At 35.0% G+C, this 25267-nt stretch overlaps 1 protein-coding gene across 1 annotated transcript in view; it reads right to left on the reverse strand.

Moving 5' to 3' along the window:
• Positions 1-12: 12 nt before the first annotated feature.
• Positions 13-25267, reverse strand: part of LOC115456137 (transducin beta-like protein 2) — a 77102-nt gene continuing 51847 nt past the window's right edge. The window contains exons 4-6 of the mRNA XM_030185051.2: positions 15028-15400; positions 7922-8107; positions 13-1640 (exon numbers count right to left, since the gene is read on the reverse strand). Coding sequence (XP_030040911.1) covers positions 1426-1640; positions 7922-8107; positions 15028-15400 — 774 coding nt within the window. The 3' untranslated portion in view covers positions 13-1425. The remainder of the gene's footprint in view (positions 1641-7921; positions 8108-15027; positions 15401-25267) is intronic.

Below are 25267 nucleotides of genomic sequence, written 5' to 3' on the forward strand. Positions count from 1 at the left end.
AAACTGCATTTCTTAATTTGCAAATTTATTATGAAAAATACATAATGTAAAAAAATATGTGATTTTTATTCGTATGGAAATGAGAATAAACATAAAACATACAATAAATCATAGCACTGGGTTAACTTAGGAACCAGTTAATGACATGTAAATTGAATCCCTACAAACATGACTGAAATTACAACACTCGATGTAAAAACAATAACAAATGATAAATATTGGAACACCATCAATTACGCCATGAGTTGTTTGTTATTCATTTGCGACTGTTTGTTATTGCGAGAAAAATATATTTTTCCATAACTCAGTGTAAACTAAGACAACAGGTTATGTAAGCAAATAACAATAGGTATGTTCTTATAGTCCTTGTGAGTCGATGCACTTGCCAAGTAAATATCAAATGAAAATGTGTTTTATTAAATAATATTATTCATTGCAAACTAAACATATTATTGTTTTTTATATAATTAAATGCATAACAAATTCAAATTAGATACGCCTTTAATTACAATTGTGTTGTGCCAAAAACTCATTGATTAAGATGGTTTTATGTTGTAGGTATCTATTAAATAAAAACTTATATGTAATGTAACACAATAAGCTAACTAGACATATGAAAATGGGCACCAACACAAGAATGTTAAGTTATAACAAATGTCAACTATAAACTGTTTGTAAGAGATTTGTTACTTGCTATGGACACGTAGGTAAGTAAAGTTCCGATAGATGGCACTTGGCAACGGAATACACATTTATTATACGATGAATACAAAACGCTAAAGAATACATAAACACGGTTGAAAGGCTAATTGTCTTAACCAACATTATTTGCGACACTAAGTTTCATACATTTTTAAAATAAGCAGGTTTTTCTATGTTTGTTTAACGTAGTTAATTTTTTTTTTAAATAAAATGTCGCTTAGGACAATTTGCCTTTCACCCGTCGATATTAATGTATGCAATTGAATACCGTGGTGTATACAGATTTGTTTATGTCAAATATCATTAGTAACCTATATTTAAAATTTTTCGTGCCATGTGGTGCCTGGGGACCTATCTTTATTTTACCTAATTTTTATACGTGTCCGATTACAACAAAAGGTCAGTAAACAAAATCAACAGTTTTGCCCCATTATGTGGGCTAAAAGTGAAAATAAAACACTGGGATTTACCAATGATTGACATAATAACGGTGTTGATAAAAAAAATGCAATTAATTAATCATAGTATTACAATGGTATAAAAACTAACATTTTAAAATTTACGAGAAAACAATTTTGAGATCAAATACATAATTATTTAACATTAAATATTGTGACCAAAAGTATTTCATATTTTTAAATATAAAAATAGTGTAGTAATATTACGAAAATAAATGCAATTCACAAGACTTATTCTAATGTCATATTTGCCGCACAGATGGCGTTACTTACCGTATTTGGACAAAATTTGCTTGCAGTCTTGTATGGTTTTATTGAGGCGCTCCACAGTGGCCGAGGTCTGCTTAGACTTCAACAGCCGGTTGCAGCTGTCTATGGTAGTCTGGTATCCGCAGACATTGTGGAAGATTCTCACGACTCGGTCGCCGCACACGAACAAATATTTACCGGTCGCGTCGAATTTCATATAGTTGATTAACCCTATAAAATAAACACAATATCATGTTATTAACCTATAGGTATCATATATTTAAAAACGGAAACAAGTGTCGCTCGTAAAGATACTGTGGCCGTAGCTTATCGACACCGACCGATCAATATATATTTTTTATTGATTTTCTTAGCTGTGTTATAAACTGAAATTGCTAACGGCCGATTTTTATGAACGATCCTAATCTAATCTTCGATCCGTTGCCAAGGATAAACTAAACGAAGTAAGTCGTTTGTAATTATGCAAAAAAAACTACTCTGATTGATCCATTTTAGCGAACGATTAAAAAAGAGCGATTGCGGTCGTTTATTGAAATCGGCGGTTGATAAAAACCTATAAATAAAATACGTATAAGCACTAAGCAGAGATATAAAAATGACGTAAATTTTGCGTACATTATGATTACTTATAAGATTTATTTGATAAGTGTAATTAGGTGAGCACGATTTTATTCTTCCGGCTTGGTAAGGTGACCGCGATACACTTGGTTTTAGGTGCAAATTTAAATTCTAAGAAAAATGACTTGCACGGGATGCTGATTTTCTAGGCGTGCACATATTATCCCGGTTTGCACTTCTGCCTTCTCCTTTGGGGTTAGTCACATACAATATTATCATTTATTAGTATCTCTAACGTTGCATTTATTTAAATAATTTCAATTATATTCGCTTGTTTTTTTTAGTATACGAGTAAGGCGGTCTGTTCTTCTTCTCTATCTTGTACCGCCCAATTCAGAATATCATAAGAATTATTGATGCGTTGTCGACACTATTTCATGACATGACACGATGGAAAAGGTCATTATTTTAATGCTGCAAAGTATTTAAATTTTCAATTATTTAACTAAATTATATTAACCATATCCTATCCTAATATGAAATCTATACTATAGATGTACCTAAAGTATAAATGATTTTCCAATACCCTTACGTAATTTTAACTGCAATAATTATGTCGGTATAAAATCTCTACCGCCACAAAACACGCAGACAATTATATAAAACGCTAACCATTAGCAAAATAACAGATATTCATTCTCCTAAATCACGATATCTTATTTAATTAGAATGCGTTCATAAAAATGTACAAGTTTGTCGCATCCAAACTTTATCCGCCCAAATGAACCATTTATTTGGCATATGTATAAAGTATAAGTTAAAAAAATATACAGAACTATTTTGAAACTCTACTTTTAATCGAAAATTCTTTTGACTAGTGTGCGGTAATCACACCGCTAAATAAGTGGTAAAGTTAGCAGTGAATAAGCAACCGTTAAGGAGACTACTACTAAAAATGGGCCAAATTGGATTGGCCTTTTTCTTAGTCCCACGCGTTATTAAATTACTTCGTGCCACTGCAAACACTATCATATATTTGGCAACCATCCTTTCCGGACTAAATAAAATATATTCCGTCTTTCCTCATAGTAAATCTCAACACCCAATTGATTCTAGATTTCAGAAAATATGCATCGTATGCCAGCAGTATTTACGTACGGTACCAACTTTTGGATCGATAAGGGTGCCTTGAAGAGTCGTTAAATAATTTATATTGACTTCTCAAAGCCTTGGTATGTTAAATATAGACGTACAAGGCTTCAAACTGTATAGATTTTTCTACGATTGAATAATATTTACATTATAGTAATATACGTCATAGTCACGTCTCCTAATGCTCAAGGCCTGTGAGACGGATTTCAATAACAAATTTGAGTATAGGTAACATTGCAAAGGATATACGTATCGTCAGATCTTGAGTCATCTGGTTAAAAAGCCAGCTATCAATGAGCGTATTACATTTTATGAATTTCCCACAGTGAAAATTTCTAGTTGACTCAATCTCAAGGTCACGCCCTTGTTAACTGACCTATATGTATTAAAAATTCAAACAATCGATGGACTACTAGGAAAGCGGTCGGCCTGGTCTTGGCCACAACCTCGAATTCACCTTCCCTACTACATTATTAAACCGTACCCTTTTTGAATTTTTAACCATAATTGCAGCAATCAGGTCTTGGGATTTAACATGTGATGTAGTTATATCTTTCGTGGTGTAAAATAACTTCCGAAAAAGGTGTTTGTTTTTTTTAGTTTATTAAATGTTTCAAACAAATATTTGTAAGAATAAAGTAATATAGAACGGTCGTCCGTAACACTCATAACTGCGTGTTGACGCGACGTTGGCATGTATTTAGCATAGCGGTACTATTTGTACCGTTTTTGGCCATCGCCGATTACGCGCTTCCATTTACATATTCTGTGATAAATGCAAATTGTTACACCGAAACCTGTGTGGGCATCATACGGTGGCATCATTTGAAACTAACAATTTCTGTTCTTTTTTTTTTTTGCTATACAGGCAGCAAAGTTTGTAATGCCACGGTGTAGATATATATTTATAACCATAATATATATTTATTTTTATGAAAATAACACTTTGAAATAAGGTACTCGAAACGTAAACGTAAGTAAAAAGTGTAAGTTTCAAACGGAATAAATATTAATATAAAATAATTTTAATTTTTCGCGCCCTAATACCACTACTTAGTAGTAGTGAGATAGTGAGTGAGTACTCTAAGAGAATTCGTCACAGCAGCAATATTAAACTTTCATTCAGAAATACATTCACGTACACGCCATTTTGTAGTTTAATGCGAATGTGGATTGGCACTAAACTACAAAATTGTATAAAATCAGAAAAGTAAAACTGGTATTTTTGGTGTAAATATTCTTTATTCATGGATGATTTATGGCAAAATGTTAGCTGAGGCAAAGACGACTACATGGTTACATTTACTAACGCAATGTCAAAAGCTCTGAATACTAGGTAGTGGGTAATCTCTCATAAAACAAGAGTGCACGTGCATCGCTGTTTGGCTGAATTATTTTTTTATTTCGTCAAGTTTTACACATATTGAAAATGCCATATTCTGAAGAATTACTTATTTGAATAAAAACAACTATACATTTTCATCAAAAGAACTATCCCTGAATCCGTTGCGGGATATTGCCTATCGGTTGCTATAAAACGACGGGAAGCGCTTACACCGTCGGAACTGGCATTTCAAATTGACCAAGAACGGAATACCTACTGATTGGACTTGTGATTCGCGTTGGTTAATCTTATTTATATTATGTAATTCATATAGACGACGTAACGTCCAACGAAAATTCTAAGTTTAAAGATAAAAACACAAACTAAAAAAAAGGCCTATCGGCAAATTGGAAATGATTTCAGACTCCGGGCTAATACTACGCAAAAAAAAACGACATCACTTTACTCGACCCAGGATTCGAACCAAAGATCATATAGCGACGTACACGCAATATATTAACTACGCCACCAAAAATCTAATTTAAAAATAAAAAAATATCTGTTTGGCGAAACCAATGGCCCGTTCAAGTAGTAATCGCTGCGACTACCCACAAAGAGTAGCAACAAAATTTGCATTACTAAATTCTGCATGGCACTAAAAATGTAATCACCGACCCTTATCAAAACATTATAAATAATATTCATAATTACTAAAATAAATATTAACCAAGCGAAACTTAAACAATATCAGATATATAATTTATATCTGCATAGATGTCTCGTAAAGATTTCTATAATCACGGATCGGCCCTTAAAGATACTAATTATACTACAATAATAATTATAATAATAGCAAACTACACAATTGTCTCATTGGTAAAGCGAGCAGCAAACCAAACACTTCTTCTATTTTCAGTAAAATATTTTTACCGAACAAAGCGACAAACTTTCTTCCTACTGGACGAAAACGTTAATGAAAAATTCTTTACTTCTCTGTCCACTCACTGGTATAGTAAGTATTAGGATATAGCAATAATTCCACAATGCAGTAACAGCACAAGATTCGTTTCAAACGACGATATCAATGCGATATCTACAGGCGTCCTCTAATGGGGTCGTCGGCATCTATTTTCCGCTCTTATCTTTCGTGTCTTGGTTGTGATTGTTGAAGACTTATTTTAGTAATTTTATACATTAGCTATAAATTTCATATTGGCATACAATTTTAAAGAGGCTACCTTCTATAGGTATAGTCCGCCACGAAAGAAGCTAAACAAATTCAATATTTTAAATCACTTAAATTTTTGTCTCCGTATGAACGTTTGATGTTTTCACTAAAATAAACTTCAAAAGGTTTACTGTATTTTAGATAAAGAAAAAAGAATACTTCGATTGTAGTTGATGTGTAAAAGTGTTTTGAAGTTTTGAATTTGCTCATATACTTTTGTGGCTGATTACATTCGAATCCTAAGTTTTAAGTTGTATTTTCCTACAGATTTTTAAAATGCAATTTGGAGCGCAAGGGGTTCCAGTGAAGAGTGAGGAAACATTGCTCAGTTGGCATATATTTTTAACGTCAATACATAATATAACCTTAACACAATTTCCAGACCAAGTTTGAATTAAAATGTTGCCCGAAGAAGTACCTATGTAATCGAAATTTACGTTAATCTAGGAAGTAATGAAGTGCTATGCATTACGCACAGCTTACATCCTGCCCTGAGGTTTGTTCAACAGGCAGTACGAGAAAAGAAAATCTAAGTCAAATAATGAAGATTACGGCGACATCGACGGTCAACTTGCTTACACCAATTTCCGATCCGAGGACAAAACGTGCACATAAAATCTACAATCCAATACAATCATTTGTAACACAATTCCGTCCAATTTTAAATTCATCTATACTATTATAATCATAGACATCTATACTAATATATAAAGCTGAAGACTTCGTTATGTTTGAACACGTTAATCTCAGGAATTACTAAACCGATTTTGTTTTTTTTTTTCACTTATAAGACATTACATTATATCTGAGTGTTATTGTCTACTTTTTATGCCTGAAAAATCTTTTTCACGTCGCCAGAGCCGCAAGCAAAACCTAGTTTAAAATATCTAGTCTATTCGTGACACTTTACCCTCGTATTGTCTATCATCATTTACGTCCATTAATAGCAATACCATGTATCACTTATTCACTGTGATATAGTGGGTTCTTCCGACGCCGCGTGCCGGGGTCGGCCGGTGTAAATCGGTAACGCCTGGACAACTCTGAAGATTGACGAGGGTCACAGCTAGTGTCGGGGTCAACATTGTATATATTTGGATTGCACTTGCCATGTTAAATGTTATTACTTTATCTTGCCAAAACAACAAAAAAAATTACGAATATTTAATTTTAGCAGTTAGATAGTCGAAATTGTAATATTAATTTTTAGTTTGAAAAATATACATTTATTGGTATAAAATATCATTACACATAGTAGATATATCTGTATTTAAATTTTTACTTTACAAAAATTTTAATTGACTGAGAGATTAAGAGGGATGGGCCCTCACTCCTTTTCATTGATTTTACCTCAAAAATGCATCTTAGATAACATTATGTACTCAATACGAGCTTCTCAAAGATGGTGCCACTTGTACGTGACTCCAAACTGTGTCTTGCCTCACCATACAAAAAATAAACTTTGCACATTATTGCCAGACGAAAATAATAAAAATTCCTATGCGATTCATTTGCACACTTTATTAGTTTGTAAAAGGAGTAAACATAAAACCTTAAGCTTTAAGATGATTGGCACTTTGAGGACGAGTGTTCGAGGGAATTAGATTTGTTTTTACTATGTATTTTATATTTGCGTGAGTACCATGATCTAATATAAAACTGCCGTGATTTCCGAAGCAAGAACATTTTTTGCCGCCTCACGCTGACTCATTTAATATAAACCACGCCCAATGTAGATCTTGTGAGCTCATGTTATACAATTTGCAATGAATTCAACGTTCTTATTAACCTGTACATCCTTAAATATATTTTATTCATTAAAATATATTTTTAAACATATTCACGCTAGCTTCGCAAAATAATAGGAAAAACCTGTTAAAATTACTCATCGTGGAGTCACCTCGGTTTTTTAGACGTCGTTTTGGGCCACGACGCACTAACCGGTTGAATTATCGTTTGGGAAATTAGTAAGGAAAATAGAATAACACTAAATATACTTGCATCATCGGTAATCTATCTTAACTAAAACGCCGCGATAACTATTTGTAATACGAAATACTATACTCAATATTCTCGAGTGTTTTAAAATGAATACACCCGACTTCTAAATTCTCTGTCTCCTGTAAGTTGTGTCCCTTTAGATTCCGCAACATGTATTATTTATTATGACATAACTATCACAAAGGTCGTAACTACCTTCCACTCAAAATGATTGCGGATTATACATACCTGAATAAACATTCTCTACGGTGTCATACAGCTTGCCGGTATAAGTGTCGTAGAATTCGACCGACGAGTCGACCGACACGGCGAGCACCTCCGCGTTAGGCGAGAGCGCGATTCGCGGCGGATTCGCCGACTGTGTATACGTGCCTGATTCTAACACGTGGGGCGATTCTCCGCGGGCGTATTCGACTGTAAAAAGAAAATAAACAAATTAAAAACATCACGATATATAGTTGCGTTGCAGGCAGTTTGAGTACGGCTACGATATTATGATAAAATAATGATCTACTATTGGGCACGGACGGAGGTCTCTCATACTTCGAGGGTTTACGTTAAACCACCACACTGGCCTAGTGCGGGTTGGCATTGACACAAATGTTTGAACAAGTTTGATTTGGAGTTTGAACAATATATTCGGGTGCTTAAAATTCTTCATAGTTGAACGGCTGGCTGTTCTAGCGGCATTACATATTTAATAGTTAATTTAGTTAGTTGTTCTTGACTACCCGCTCGCAAAACATACCGGTTTGTTTTCTGTGAGACTGTATTAGACCGAGCCGTTTTAATCGAGCTGAAGATTATTCACTATACAGCTTACACTCTAACCGACCGAGAAGACGATATCATTCTGGCTATCCGCCTTAAGAACGAGTTGTTGAAACTCCAACACTGCACAAGACCGAAGTTCCGTCCTAACTGCAGAGGACCTCGCCACGGTCCCGGTCGTCCCGACCCTTCTTATAGTTTCGGTCCACGTACCAACGAATAATATTAGTAGGTAGTTGTTAGTTCGCTTATCCCATAATCGCTATCTCCATCCTCTCTCAGTGATCGTCCTGAGCCGAGGTTCGTAACCCGTTAGTAGGCTGCGCTCAGCATGGTCACTTAATTTCAAATGGTTTCGACGGCCTTGTGTGCTCCCCGAAAGTCCAATGTGTTTGTATAAGTTTTTATAAGTTTGTAATATGTTAAAAAAACGGCTTAAAAGTGTGGAGGGACAAGTGACGGTCTTTCAAACATTGTGCATAATCCATCCATACTCAATATTGTTAATGAGAAAGTAACTGTCTACCTGCCTGTTACGCATTCACGGCTCAACTGTTAAAGCGATTTTGGAAAAAAATGTCCGTAGGAAGCTTAAAGCATCAGAGAGGCTGTTTATTATCCTGGATATGCATGAGCGCAGTAGGAGCCGCGTGCAAAAGCTGGTACAACATAATAATAGAAATGTTAATGTAACAAATTATAAATATTCGTACACAAAGATTAAAAAGCTGAACATTTGCAAACTAAGATAGATAGGGGGTCGACGATCCCTCTAGATACAACTGAGTTCGCACATGTGACCTAACCTAGTACGTAACATTTAAGTAATTGCCACACGCTACTTGAATTTATGCCAATAATGCATTTACTGGCCAAAAAATGATTTATTATCCTACCCAGTAATTACAACGGCGTGTCAGAATGTCAAATCGAATAATGTATTTTGTCATGTAATTGAAATGAGAATAGGATATAGCTGACAACAGTTGGCTAGCAAAAACTTATGCATGCAATATTTATAGATTTATCGATTAAGTTTCGTGCTTGTCTCCACTCCCCGTATACGCGACAACACCAAATATTTCAAGGCAATACCGAAACAATTACTATATGTAGATACCTGCGGTTTAAAAAATAACAAAAGTTACTTCAAAATACTGTCTTTTATAGATAAATATGTAGTTGTTAGACCGTTGTACTTCTAAACGATATGTATTAGTATAAAAAATCAATTTTCCCATTATTTTTTAGTTTAATGGGATACAGCACGAATAACAGCACATTTTGTTAAAATGCTTTACATGATAAGGGCGAGGCCACAGCGTCTACGGTAGGGTAAAGTATTCAAAGGTAATAAATTTACTTCCCCTTTATACACCTAAAACATAGTTAGTCATAGTCAACTTTCAGTGTAATTAACTAGATGTGTTTGAACACAATTTATTGGAAAATTTACTTTCTACTGAAATTATAGCAAAAATATAATGTACTGAATACTCTTCTACATACTTCATTTTCACGGGGTAATTACATAATAGTCTCAAAATGATAAATACAAAATGCAGTTGGAAAATATACGAATGAAACGCTGTACAAAACAAATTTTTAGTGGTGTCTATTAACGCTACATGCAACGCTTTCCCAGGAAATCTTTAACTACGTCCGAGCATCACTCTAAAGTTAGACAGTGAGTTATTTTAACAGTATCGTGATTAGATCAATATTAAGTCAGACTAAGGTTGTGGAAATTCGACCCACGCACTCGCGCCGCCCACGTCTCTCGCCCTATGACCTTTATCGAATTGTACCCATCTGCTGCGAGCACGCCCACGCTACATCCTTCGCGTTCCTCCTACAGACGGCTATTTACGTTATTCAACTGTAAATTATTTATAATCTTCATGGAATTTTCAATTTTGCCGTCGTCTTAAAAGAAGGCTTATATTCCTTCAACAATTTTAACTAGTAAGTACGCGTTAATGTTTATGTTTATATATATACAACATTGTTTTAGCTTATGGTTTTATATTCAACCTACTTGACATGAACCCGTTATCAGGGTATTAAGCAACAATGTTACTAGAGACGTATTCGCTAGAATCTGATGAATAGAATAATTTCTGAGCTCTTCTAATATCAATAGTCTTCAGGGGCCTTCAAACATATCGATCAAGGTACAACCATTCAAACAAATCCCTTATAAACACAGAGCTTATATATCAATATTATTCATTAAAGGCGGAAGTTTTTTTATGCTAATAATAATCTAGGCTGATGAAAAAAAATACGTGTCACCCAAAGGTACCTAATATGTTTTAAAACCTCTACGTTTTTATACACTTTGGTTCAGTCACAATGGTTATATAAGTCGTAATCAAACACGTTTCCATGCCGTTTCCACACTGTTTGACAACATTACTTTGTGTGGTTTCTTGGCGAAACGAAGTTAAGCAAGTATATAAACGTGAGTTATGACGTAGATTTATTTGGAAACTGGAGGGATTGCGTAATTTTAGTACAAATGAATCCCTATCCCGTCGCTTTTGACGTGCAGCATTGACACATCTCAGACCTTAGCACCTTTAGAGGCGAGGCTTTGCATCATCAATTAGTTCTAAGTACTCCAAACCTGGCGATGTTTAATTACGTTCTTTATCGACTGTAAGCGGTAATCAAAATAAAATAAATGTTTTTAAATTAAATTGGTTGTTGAAGGGTTCATTAACTTGTCAATGACGGACAAATGCTTAAAGCTTATAACTCTCCAAGTTGTCGTTAATTATTTGTCGTGAATAGATTTAAAACGTAAATAAGGCCCTAATACCTTAAGGGGTTCAATAGCGTTGTCTGTTTTTTATAACGTGTCTATGTTTGAGTGACTACATCAGTGGCGAAGTCGTAATCCGTGCGCGGTATAAATACTGCATTAGGTTCCTGGGTTCAAATCCCGGGTCGATCCAAAAGTAATAATTGTGATTGGGTTTTTCCATCTTAAAAATTATTCAGGCGCAGTTCGGAGTCAGGAAGTTAACGGTGTGATACCTTCGTGCGGAAAGCAAGTAAAGCCGTTGGTCCTGCACCTAATCTCGCTGGTCATATCGGATTGCCGTCTTATTGGTCTTTGTGAGTGCAGGAATACAGAGTGCATCTGTATATTGGTCACACACTTGTGCACTATAATATCTCCTTCGTACCAGGCTGATCTCCGCTGAGATTGGCCGCCGTGGCCGAAATTTCGGTAAGAAGGATTCAATTCAATTCATGTGGTTGAGTTAATTCTATTATTTTCATCCAACTTCTACATAATAATTCCTAATACACGTACAATTGGAGGACAAAAAATTATATCAATTTCCATTCGGAAATGTAAAAATGAAATGTGAAAAGTGTAAGAATAAATAAGAATACTAAAATATTGTCATTTAAATATACCCAATTGTTACAATATTTATGTTATTGATAGCAACCAATTTAAATATACTTACAATTATATGCAATTCATGTGTACATTCAAAACCCGTGCTGAAGTGTTAACTGCGTCATGCCCACAGACATCTTCAATATATTTTGTCCCAATTTTCTAATCATTATTCGATTAAAACACTAAGTAATTAAATTATCATGTCCTATTAGTCCTATTAATATCGCAAATATATTATTTTAAGTATAATATAAATTATAAAACCTGGAAAACTCAATTATCACTATACGCAGAGCGGGAATTTGCCGTGTACCACGCGCTATAATGCTTAAGAATTATAAAACAACGTGCGCGGGGCTGACCCAGCATGACGTACACGCGCGAATCTTTATCATTCGTATTTTCCTACTATACACAACTACAAAACAAGACCACGTGACACGTCACCCGTCGACATTCATTCATTAAAAACAAGAATCACGCAATTTTTAGACTGATCTACGCAAATGGCCGATGGAAGAACACGCAATAATTCTAATCAAAACAAGTATACTGTATATGTATAACATATATATTAACACGTTGTCAGCTTGTGCGCACTTTGCAATGAAACGAAACACCGCTCTGTACACGTGGTTGTGCAGGAGTGCCGTGTCGTTCAATAAAGTACTTCAAACACGAGTCGACGCGATGTGATAAAATGTTATTTGTTAAAAGTTCATAGTTTCGCATCAGAAGTCGCAATATGAAGGTTGAATAAATCCATTAATGTTCTATTTATATCGCAATTCAATTTATAGGTATTATTGGAACTTTATGAGAAAGATGACAAGTGTCTACAGATATTGGTGAACAGGATATTTATTGTTACAAATAATTATGTCAGTATTCCAATCCCTTACTGATTTGAGAGGATAATCCCTAATGGGGAAGTAATCCGTCTTCTCGGATAGCGTTGCTACAGAGATCGCAGGGAATATACTCTTGGAACAGTTCATTTCACCTGGCATCATGTAGATATTTCCTGTGCCAGGGGTTTTTTAGCTGTCTACTCTGAGCTAATACTAATAATAAGTTTATCTGGTCCAGTATAAACATCTTGAACTATATCGTTTTCAGTAAATACCGCCAGTTGGTTATAACCTGACCTTACTTAACACGTTATCATTAAAACGATAATTGTAATTATATAATTCTACATGTTAGCATACTATTATATTTATGTTATAAACTATAAAGTTTGTGAATATTTATCTATTTTTTATATTACGAATAACCAGTTGAAAAGATTTTTAAGAATTTTGCACTCAAATGGATTAAGGCTTAGATTAATACAGTTCTTAGCCGAAAAAATAGTGACACTTATATTCAAGAATAATATTAAAAAAGCTACAAAGTAGTTTTAGAATATTGTAGGATACTTATACTATAAGGTCATGGAACAACTGAAGACCTACTACTTTATGAAAAATATATAAAGAAAAACCTTGGACCTAATTGCAACATATCACTACACATTATAAATTGTATTACTAAACTGACTAACAAAAAAACGTAGTATATTTATGACAACATAAAAAAGAAAACAAAAAAAAAATCTATCGATTAAGAAATATATAAGTCGTTATAAATAGCATCGATTTATCATAAATCCTAAAATAAATAGAGATGCATAATAAACGTGTAAGTTGTATTGTATCAGATATAAATATATCCTAATGACTATTTGATATAATAAACACATCACACGAACGACACTTAATCATCTCGCGTTGTTGATTGCTGATGATATTAAACCAGATAATCGATAATACTTTATTACACACGTATAAGAATCATCATGAATTTGCTCTTTGATTAATATATTTGTAGCAATTAATAATAATTAGACTGGCATCGTATATATCGCCAGGTTTTAGTTTCCATTGATTTAGTCTTTAGTTTCAGTGATAATTTTACCATACTAAAAAGCAGGTATGTAAAACGTCTATATACACGATAGAAACAATAACCCTAATGTTTTTTTTATGTTTACGCGAATGTTAGACATTGAAATAAAACTAATTTTATCGCGGTTTTTTATATTTTAATATTTTCCGACGCGACGTGTCTTGAGCACACACTGTGAGCTCATTCTTCATAGATTGCAGCGTCAACAACGAAAATTTAAAATAAACATATAATTGTAAAATGAAGGTAGATATTGTAACTGACTTTTCGCACGACCAACACCTCAGTTCACCTCGTCACCATGAATCTGCAAAGTCTTTGAAACGTCGCGAAAAATCAAATATAAAAAACGCGATAAAATCCCAAATAATAACCGCTTAAGTATACATGTCAGTAACCCTAGCACAGTTATTGATAATGAACTAATAGGCATGTAACAATGAGTATAAGAGGAAACTCTCAGATAACATTGTCTACAACTAAGAGCATTATGTCAGGTATTATCTGTAATTATTATAATACTACAACTTCAAATGTCTTTATCTTACTATAATGCAGTATTGTTGATATTTTCAATAAGTTTATTTTAAACTAAACAGTTGATTATTCAAACTAAGTTATTAATGTAATTATTAGTTTTCCGCAAAAAATGAGTAGATCATTTTGATGAGATAGATTAATTTCGATTCTAGGTTTAATAGTACCTACATTATAATTATATTAGATAAGTACTAGACACCCGTTTCCTCTCAAGCGCGCAGGGAGAGTGGAGAGCCATTCCCCCTGCGTGGTTTGCGAGGTTTATAAAATGCCTCGGCAATAGAAACAAAGTTGCAATAATTTGACAAGGACCATTGGTTAGATCGAATAATTGAGTTCCAGGCTTAATGTAGAGTAGTATGAATTAAAATATAATAAACATAAATTATTCCCAATTTTAGTTGCAAATTATATACCACAGCTTGCCTGTTATTTGATTTACGTAAACTAGGTTCTATCACAAATATATTTGCATCAATATTTGACCTGATTCAAAGGTCATCGTGGTACTTACAGATTCAAATGGCTGACGTCGAACTATAAACCTATATTTTTTAATTTGCCCCCAGTCACGTCTATACAGCGACACCTACGTAAATTGCATTAGATAACAAGGTAACATTTGCGCATTAACTATTCAATGTGTACTCACTCTTTGTGTGATATAGCTTCCACGTGCCATCCTTCGATATCGTGGCGATGTGTGACGTGTCCACGTCGAAGGCAACGTCGTAAATGCCAGATGAGTGGCCGGTCAGCTCGAATGCCTTTGTCACTTGTTTGAACTCGCCGTTTTTTGTAAAGCACACTTCCAAAACCTTGACGTCTGGAGAGAACCCGGTGGCGACCACAAAGCGACCGCACGGAGATATCTTAGCCGCGTGGGTGCTCATTAAATATGTATCGAGCTTTTCCAACTGCTGGCCTTTCAGATCCCATATAACCATGTCAGTTTTCGACGAACATGACATCATGAATTTCCCATTGCTCGATATGTCGAAACCAACCACATCTTCCTCGTGAACCTGGAACATTTAAAAAACGTGCACTTGTAAAATCAATAGAGCTAAACGTTTAGCGACGTCTCCCACAAGCACAATTAATTTGCACGACCTTGCAATCAGCCTTGACAGCGAGTAGATATGCAAATAAATGAAAAATTGTAGATGCACAAACTAAACGAACATCCTTCAACGAACATTGATCGGATATGCACGTCCGACATATAGTGCATGCAATCCGGAAATTCCTATTGCTATTGTCGAATTATTTAACATATTCCCTATACATACGTGCATTATGCTTTATAACACAAAACGCGAGGAAAACGACCTGAGAACCTTCCTGCGGCTAAAAATAATATTTTCGAGGCTACGCGTGCGACGACGGCCCATACGTACCTACACTTCAAACTGTACAATAGTGAACACAATAAGCGCGCCGTTGTTGTTTAACTGAACGCAGTTAAGAGCGCTTGATCCTCGGCGCACGGTTCAACACAATATTTATTTACCGACGAACCCGCGCGGGAGTGTGTACTGCCTACATCAAAGAGCCATTGTTCCGGTGGAAGGTCTTTTTTTAAACGTCTGCCCGCATTCTGATAAACTCGTATATACTCACTTGTATGTATGATCTCGAATGATTTTACCACAATTATCGCTTTACATTAACTTGGTACGGGAGTGTCATGGCCTGGATGACGCAATCTCTCCTTATATTTCAATAGACTGTATTTTCGAAACCTGAGGCCTGCGCTGAATCTCTAAAGTAAACCAAACAGCTGCGTTTGCAATTTAGTTTCTGTGCATATTATTAGCAATGTATTGAAATACCACTAGGATCGGTGGGTATTCTACCAAACATTATATAACCGAATGGCGTACAACATCTGTTAATGTTTGTAACATAACATACATTTTAAACGGCTTTAGATTACCGGTTTCATTGTACTTTTTATATTTTACATACATAGTCATTTAATTACATAATTATGCAGATGTATAATTAACTTTTTAGTATTTATTGCAAATATAAAGTTTTGAATTAACAATTAACTACAAACGTAAAATATTTATACAAATCAGAGCAGAAATTTATTTCGAGCGTGCAAAAACTAAATAAATCAAAGATAGAAAACAGAGCCGCAGTTGCATTTAGTGTCATTACAATTATGGGAAATATTGAAACACTGTGTTAAGATTGTTACCGAGATCGTATTACAATCAGAGAAATCTTGCGAGGTTGATGGTAAAACAACAATGGCATACAAAAAGAAGAAAAAGCATGCGCCAATTGTACTAAACAATATGAAGGCTTCTGCACCTCGTACCCATTTACAGTCATTACGATTTACACACATAATATTGTTAAAACTTGTATTTTTTAATATTTTAAAAATACCATTAGCAATTGTTGTGTGTATTATCAATAATCGGAACAATGTGTTCTCATTATTATTGAACAGCATAAACTCTCACCCATTTACGTGTCTCATTGATCACTGGCGTAACAAAATCGTTAAAAATAAAATAAAGCCGTCAGACATGTCACCATTTTCCAGGTGGCCGCGGGCGACGTTGACAACTTATATGAAATGTTTGCGTCACCATCGGTCGCGGTAATTTTGAAACTAAAGTTGCATCCACCATTTGGTATGCTCTTATTTTTCAATGCTCAGAAATAAAATTGTACACGTTGAGAACAAAACTCACGCCACGGTAAATTTTTTACGTATTTTTAAGTCTGCGCTCGACTCACGCAAAAACGATTAAATTAGTTTTAACGAAGTTTTACAAAGGGATAAATACTCGGCCATCTGACAATATGAGGAAGCGTAGTACGATCAGTAACATAGTTTTTTCTTGAATATCAAAGTCCGCGCTGAATGAGCCGCCATCTTATTCAATTCTACATTGTTGACTGTTAAACAATTTAACGTAGAACTGAAAAGTTCGATTTGTAAGAAACGCACATTCACACATCGGTAAGACAATAGACGTTCCGTAATATATTGCGGTCGATGTTTACTGTCGAAAATCCAAGGTTTATCTTTATACGTAATGACGACACTCTCCTCATGCAAGCATCTGTGACATTGGACACCATATTTGTTGTATGTGTAAATATCTTGACGGCGCGGAAGCTGAATTCAGTGTAATAAGTTAATATAAATATGAAACACATGTCCTCCAAACATTTTCCGCAATTTAGTGTTCAACACTTATAATGTCAAATAATGTATTGTTATTAGTAAACGTAGTACAATAACAACACCCACTGAGTACACGGTGTTAATGTTCAAACGACCTCCAGGAAACAATAGATGTTGTGTTAACGCAACAATTACTGCGGAAAGGATCTTGTAAATCACGTGGACATATTTTTTTGCGTATCAATTGTAATGATATCAAATCAGACTGTTATCTGCTCAATTGTTTGAATAATTTCGTCTCAAGCTTTTTGGCAGTCATTTGAACTACGTACCCTTTATGAGATTAATGAGTTATTTTGAACTTGTTCTTATTTCGATAACCTATAAGCTCTATTACTTAGACTAATCTGAATTTTCTAGAAATTAAAGAAAATCATAAGATACAAGATGCCAAAGTATTATATTTAGTTTGGTCAATATCGGTAATAGTACAAATGCTTGCAGTATAGCGTACATTTTTATTAAAAAAAAATTGTAGGAGATAATAACATTAACATGGTAGCGAAAGAAAGTCAATATCCTACATATTTATTCAGATGCCTTCAATGATCACAAGGTGGGCAAGTATTTCATCATAAAGTATGTCGTACCTTCATAACTTTATTACAGGAAACTGGCGTGTCACATTAATGAACATCATCAGACCATCTGAGATGAATTATAAACGATCCGTTTTATTCCGCTGTCAAAATAATGCATTATATAATTATGTCTCGTGCCTCATTTAAATGCTTAACAGCAACAAATTGCAGACTCTTTAGGGTCTAATACTATCTTTATTGATACAAAATAGTTAAATGCTTCAATCAGGCTATGATCTGTTAGACATTCAAAATTTATGCACTTATTAAATTTAGCCTCCTTTATGGCATTGTATACTTATATTGTACATAAAAAAGAAAAAGCGTAGTAGTGTAGCGTGGTTCGTTTTTTATCACAGCACAGCAAAATTACTACACTTAGATTGAACAACGTTTTTTATACAAAAGTTATAATGAAAGTTAGTCGCGTCTGGTTCTCTCGGCGCCATATCACCTTAGTCTTCAAACTCTACACGGCCTTTGCTCATCCAGTTCGTATTAATCATTAATGTCTTCGTTCGTTTACGTATGTACGAGTATAATATGTAAATTAGACATGGGCTTAATATCATCTCCTTTATTACGCCTCTACCTATTACCATTCAGTCTTTAGCACACATTGCCATGACCTACCTCAATTTTATCATTCATTACAGATCGCCGATACAATAACAGTGTACATTTTCGTATCATTAAATTGTACCGAAATGCTAGACCTCATTGTTCACAACGATTAACAAACTGACATCATACAATAAACAGAACGCATCATCAGAAAGTTGAAACAAAGCAACATGACGATCTTTGTCCATGTCGCAACGCGAGCCGGGACTTAAGATAAATACGTGATATACCAATCGATACCGCTAATTTAATTGTTCCACGTCTTGCCGTTTCATCTTTGATTACATAACGTTCTAAAGGTTTCCTCGAAACAAATTAAAACATAACGTAACCTGTTGAAATATTCGTGAATTAATATACCATGACCTAACAGAGACAAAAACGATTTCGGTGGCTTACATAAGCATGTCTAAGACGAAACCAGATTGGGAAGCTAGTTAGTTTGTTGAATTGGGTATATAATATTTAATCAATATAAGGAGTATACTTTTTTTAAATTAATAGGTACTAAGATATAAATAAGCGGTTTTAGGGTGCGTTTATAGAGCTGTCTCGTGTATTATTGCAATATCGCGGTTCAAAATCCTGTACAAACTGACTCGAACTCCAGCATAAAGCACCAGTGTGAGGTTTTTGAACTGATCGGTAGTTTAGCAATACTCTTCGCGTGTAAAACTTCTGAAAGTTCCAGTAGTCCCTTTCTCTTTGTTCTTTCATTTTATCTACTGAGTCCAACCCATAGACAATTTTCATTGACAACTTAGCATTTTTAGCGACAGACCGCAGTCGCAAAACGAGTCAAACCACGGTACGCTAAGTTCAGACCGTTACAGCGTAGTGGCATCTCGTATGCATCCCGCCCCCTATTTGTACTCCTTGATTGCCCCTCGCTACCGCATTCTTGTACTTAAATGACTTCAGCATATCATGAACGCTTTGATTACGCTATTTGCTATTTTTAATATACATAAAAGTAACGTGAAAAAAACTTATTGAGGAAGTAATGTTCATGTATGATAATAGTAGTAGAAATAAAAATATACATGTAGCTTCAATTTTCGTATTATTTGGACAATTTGCGAACTACTTATGTGCTGTGTCGATAAAACATAGAACGCTTCACTCATGGACAGCAAAGGCTGCACACGGGGTACGTCGTTGCTATTTTGGCTACATAAATCATCAAGCGATCATTCGCTTCATAGGCGCATTACAAACGTATTCATCATCAATGGAGGGAAGGAAAACCGCTATGAAAAGTCCCCTAAAACTCTATAGACGATTATGTAAAATGGTGACATAATTGTGTCACAGTTAATAAAACGTCTGTAATGGCTATAAATACCTATATGTAGGTAATTGTGACTCTTCCATTTGAAGTCTGTCAATACCCACAGGTACCTGAAATGATGAAATTGCCAGGACATGTTGAATCAAAGAATTGGTCTAACATATTTTTTTTCAAAACACTAAACACTTTTAGGGATACGTTACAATGTTTTGAGTAGACCTCAGTCCCTTCAACCCGTGTCATGCGGCGTGCCTTTGTATTTAATACTTGAATAAATTGAGATTTCATTTTAAAAACATTATCACACATTTATATACAAGATATGATTCCTTAAAAAATAACAGAGCAGTTTTTATGAACACAAACACCTCCTATTAAGACATGATGTCAACTCAAGTTGAGGGTTACATTGTCAAGGCAAACCAGTAAAATGTTCATTTATACCTACCTTACTTTGTAACTATATGTATACCTGCCAGTTCCTATTTTCGTCACATAAAACTTAATAAATATTTATAGCGCTAATGACTGATACGTAGGGGCCGTTAAACTTGACATTGGGTTGTTCACGCCCAATGCTTTTATTCTTTTTTAATCAATCATGCTCATATGAAGTTTATCATGAACGGAATATACCAGTATCAAATAATTGCTGGCGTTGTATAGTTTATGGTGCCATGGGTGATTAAGCGCCAAGCGTCGAACAAAACGCCGGCTTATCAACGGCGTGAGTCATGTAAACACATTTTCAATGCGCAAGCCCGTAGCGTAACGTACGATGACACACCCTTAACATTCGTGTTTTATGTGAAAAATCACGTAAATAGCTTAAAACAGCTGATACGGCAATAACAAAGACGCTGAAGATTATTGCATTAATCATTGCTTGTAAACCTTACTCAGTAAAATTACATGTAAATTATAATCGAATGATGTCACCTGCGGAAACATTCACCGGAGATAGGAAGCAAGCCTATTGATGCGCCGGATGTCACTAAATGTCTATGCGTATTTACGTAGAAAACACGCGGTGCACTTTTCTTGCGGTCGGTTTCATCAGCCGTGTGATCGTGTCATGTGCTAAGAAAAGTTCATTGACACCTGTCAGGATTTTTACCCTTGCCACTTCACGTACAAAGTCAACGGCCTGCATCAGTTGGCAGCCGCTCTATTCCTAAGCACATTGCGCCCAAGATAATAAATTAATCGTAATACAATCAAGCATAAAGCTAAAAAGGTTTTGTTTTATCTTGAAACTGTTCGTATAAGGAAATTTTTATCTCATGTTACGTCTGATGAATTAAATGGAAACGCCTTTAAATGGAAGTTGAAATATTTTTTATATTTATTTCTTTCTTAACTAGACGTTATACCCAATTTTTAAGCTTTATGAATCAAGCGGTAATTTTCGTTCGCCGATTTCCTTATACGATGTTAAAACCTATCGAGAGAATTATCAATGAACATGCTAACTGTCTTACTTTACTTCCACGTAAAATTGCGGAATAAAAAGTATTACGATACAAAGTAATTTCGGTTACCGCAAATGTAATACCAATTACGCAAACAGGTTTAATGGCCCTTGAAAATAAAAATTGTGTAATATCAAATTAATTGATTTTATATTTGGGAACAGTGAATTGCATGATAATCTGACGCATGGTGTGGAGTTTCGGATTGGGTTAAATAATTAATACACGTGATAAACTGTTTAAAGGTTTATGTTAGAAATAATGTTATCAAATGTTGTTATAAAATGTTATGTTAAAGTTGGTGCAATCGATCGCGACGGCTGTACATAGTGCATTGTTTTAAATTAGTATGTGCCCATATTGATGGCGAAATGAAGAAAATGAAAATAAAATGAAGTGAAAGTTACCTAAAACGAAATGAAGCGATATGTGCAACGTTGGCATCAAAAATGCGTCGCATGTTCGGGTTTTACCATAGTCGAACACATGGTTCATTATATTATTACTTCGTTGAATGGCCAGTTTTGGTTAACTGATAATCTACGTTTCCATCGAAACAAATTGGGGAAATTTAAGCATTAATTGTATTCCGTAACGACTATTAATATTAATGATAATGAAGCATTGGCAATGCACTGTTATTGCTAATTATGTTACTAATGAGGCATTGGTTTATTTTTAACCGACTTAAAAAAAGGAGGTTATCAATTCGACGTGTATTTTTTTTTAATGTTTTTTCCATACCTAACGCAAATAATGAGTAATTGAGATTCACGATTTTTTTTAATATATAGTCTTGCAAAGAGTAGCCTATTCGACCACACGTCGAATCTATCTATACTATTATATAAAGCTGAAGAGTTTGTTTGTTTGTTTGTTTGTTTGTTTGAACGCGCTAATCTCAGGAACTACCAGTCCAAACTAAAAAATTCTTTTTGCGTTGGATAGCCCTTTGTTCTTGGAGTGCTATAGGCTATATATCATCACGCTATACATAATAGGAGCGGAGCAGTGATGGCTAACCTCAGGAACTACCGGTCCAAACTGAAAAATTATTTTTGCGTTGGATAGCCCTTTGTTCGTGGATTGCTATAGGCTATATATCATCACGCTATACCCAATAGGAGCGGAGCAGTAATGGCTGATCTCAGGAACTACCGGTCCAAACTGAAAAATTCTTTTTGCGTTGGATTGCCCTTTGTTCGTCGAGTGCTATAGGCTATATATCATCACGCTATACCCAATAGGAGCGGAGCAGTAATGGCTAATCTCAGGAACTAGCGATTCGAACTGAAAAATTATTTTTGTGTTGAATAGCCCTTTGTTTGTGGAGTGCTCTAAGTTATATATCATCACGCTATGACCAATAGGAGCGGAGCAGTAATGACTAATCTCAGGAACTACCAGTTTGAACTGAAAAATTCGTTTTGTGTTGGATAGTCTTTTATTTGTGGGGTGCTATAGGCTGTATATCATCACGCTATGACCAATAGGAGCGGAGCAGTAATGAAACATGTTGCAAATACGGGGACAATTTATTAGTTTTGAGAGCTTCCGTTGCGGGCGCTGCGTAAACGATTAAAGTTTTGCAACAATGATGTATGACGGGATTGTTCCTCTTAAAAGTTCTAAAAAAATATATTATAAAACAAAGTCTCCCGCTGCATCCGTCTGCCTGAACGTCTTAAACTCAAAAACTACCCAACGTATTAAGATGAAATTTGGTATGGAGACAGATTAAAACCCTGGGAAGAACATAGGCTCCCGGGAAACTACTACTTTTATAATGGAAAACTTTAGCCTGAAAAACTTTACAACGCGGGCGGAGCCGCGAGCAAAAGCTAGTACTATTATATAAAGCTGAAGAGTTTGTTTGTTTGTTTGTTTGTTTGTTTGTTTGAACGCGCTAATCTCAGGAACTACCGGTCCAAACTGAAAAATTCTTTTTGCGTTGGATAGCCCTTTGTTCGTGGAGTGCTATAGGCTATATATTATTACGCTATACCCAATAGGAGCGGAGCAGTAATGGCTAATCTCAGGAACTACCGGTCCAAACTGAAAAATTCTTTTTTCGTTGGATAGCCCTTTGTTCGTGGAGTGCTATAGGCTATATATCATCACGCTATACCCAAAAGGAGCGGAGCAGTAATGGCTAATCTTAGGAACTACCGGTCCAAACTGAAAAATTCTTTTTGCGTTGGATAGCCCTTTGTTCGTGGAGTGCTATATGCTATAAGTATATCATCACGCTATACCCAATAGGAGCGGAGCAGTAATGGCTAATCTCAGGAACTACCGGTTCGAACTGAAAAAATCTTTTTGTGTTGAATAGCCCTTTGTTTTCAGAGTGCTCTAAGTTATATATCATCACGCTATGACCAATAGGAGCGGAGCAGTAATGGCTAATCTCAGGAACTACCGGTTCGAACTAAAAAAATATTTTTGTGTTGAATAGCCCTTTGTTTTTGGAGTGCTCTAAGTTATATATCATCACGCTATGACTAATAGGAGCGGAGCAGTAATGGCTAATCTCAGAAACTACCTGTTCGAACTGAAAAAATCTTTTTGTGTTGAATAGCCCTTTGTTTTTGGAGTGCTCTAAGTTATATATCATCACGCTATGACTAATAGGAGCGGAGCAGTAATGAAACATGTTGCAAACACGGGGACAATTTATTAGTTTTGAGAGCTTCCGTTGCGTGCGCTGCGTAAACGGTTTAAGTTATGCAACAATGATGTATGACGGGATTGTTCCTCTTAAAAAGTTGTAAAAAATATATTATAAATCATAGTCCCCCGCTGCATCTATCTGCCTGAACGTGCAAACTCAAAAACTACCTAACGTATTAAGATGAAATTTGGTATGGAGTCAGTTTGAGACCCTGGGAAGAACATAGGCTCCCGGAAAACCACTACTTTTATAACGGAAAACTTTAGCCTGAAAAACTATAACGCGGGCGGAGCCGCGGGCAAAAGCTAGTATTATATATTCGGCGGGCTCCTTGGCCGAATAGCCGAATATTCGGCCAACACATGGTGTAACTTCATCAACGTGTGTTTCTCGCTGGTTTGTTCAAATGTACTGACCTCCCTTCCAAACTAAGCACTAAAAATGCAAATAAAGTTGTCTTACTGCATTATAATCTTCGTCTCCTAAATTTTAATTTCACGAGTTACAATTCTAATACAAAGTTTAGACATTTGTAATTTTGATTATTTTTTAATTCGTGTTAAAAAATTACTTAATCTTTCCATTTGACCAATATCTGCCTACAACAAGTGTTCGATATTAGGCCGAATACTACTTAGATAATCGGTATTCGGACGGAAAAGGATGAAAAGAGGCCGAATATGGCGAATACCGAAAAGTAGCCAACTTTTTTGTTGCAAGAGAGAATTAATTTATTCTTGCTAAGAGTATTTAAATATAAAAGTGTTTCGATTGTTGACTGTATTATTATAAGCATGCACAGCTTTCTCTAAAACTTGGCATGTAATCGTGTTTAGGTACGGAACAGTCCAGTCCGGACGACGAACATCTTTCAAACTCGAATTAATGCACAATACGCGGGTACAATAATAAACATAAAACATCGTTCATGCATTAATATAATAGTATTTCTGGTGATTTAGTAATTTAAAATAGTTCCAAGAACAGATCAGTAATTAACAAAATTTATTATAATATCAGCTCTGTATTATACAGTGTC

The sequence above is a fragment of the Manduca sexta genome, chromosome 14, assembly GCF_014839805.1.
Source record: "Manduca sexta isolate Smith_Timp_Sample1 chromosome 14, JHU_Msex_v1.0, whole genome shotgun sequence".
NCBI classification, from domain to species: Eukaryota; Metazoa; Arthropoda; class Insecta; order Lepidoptera; family Sphingidae; genus Manduca; species Manduca sexta.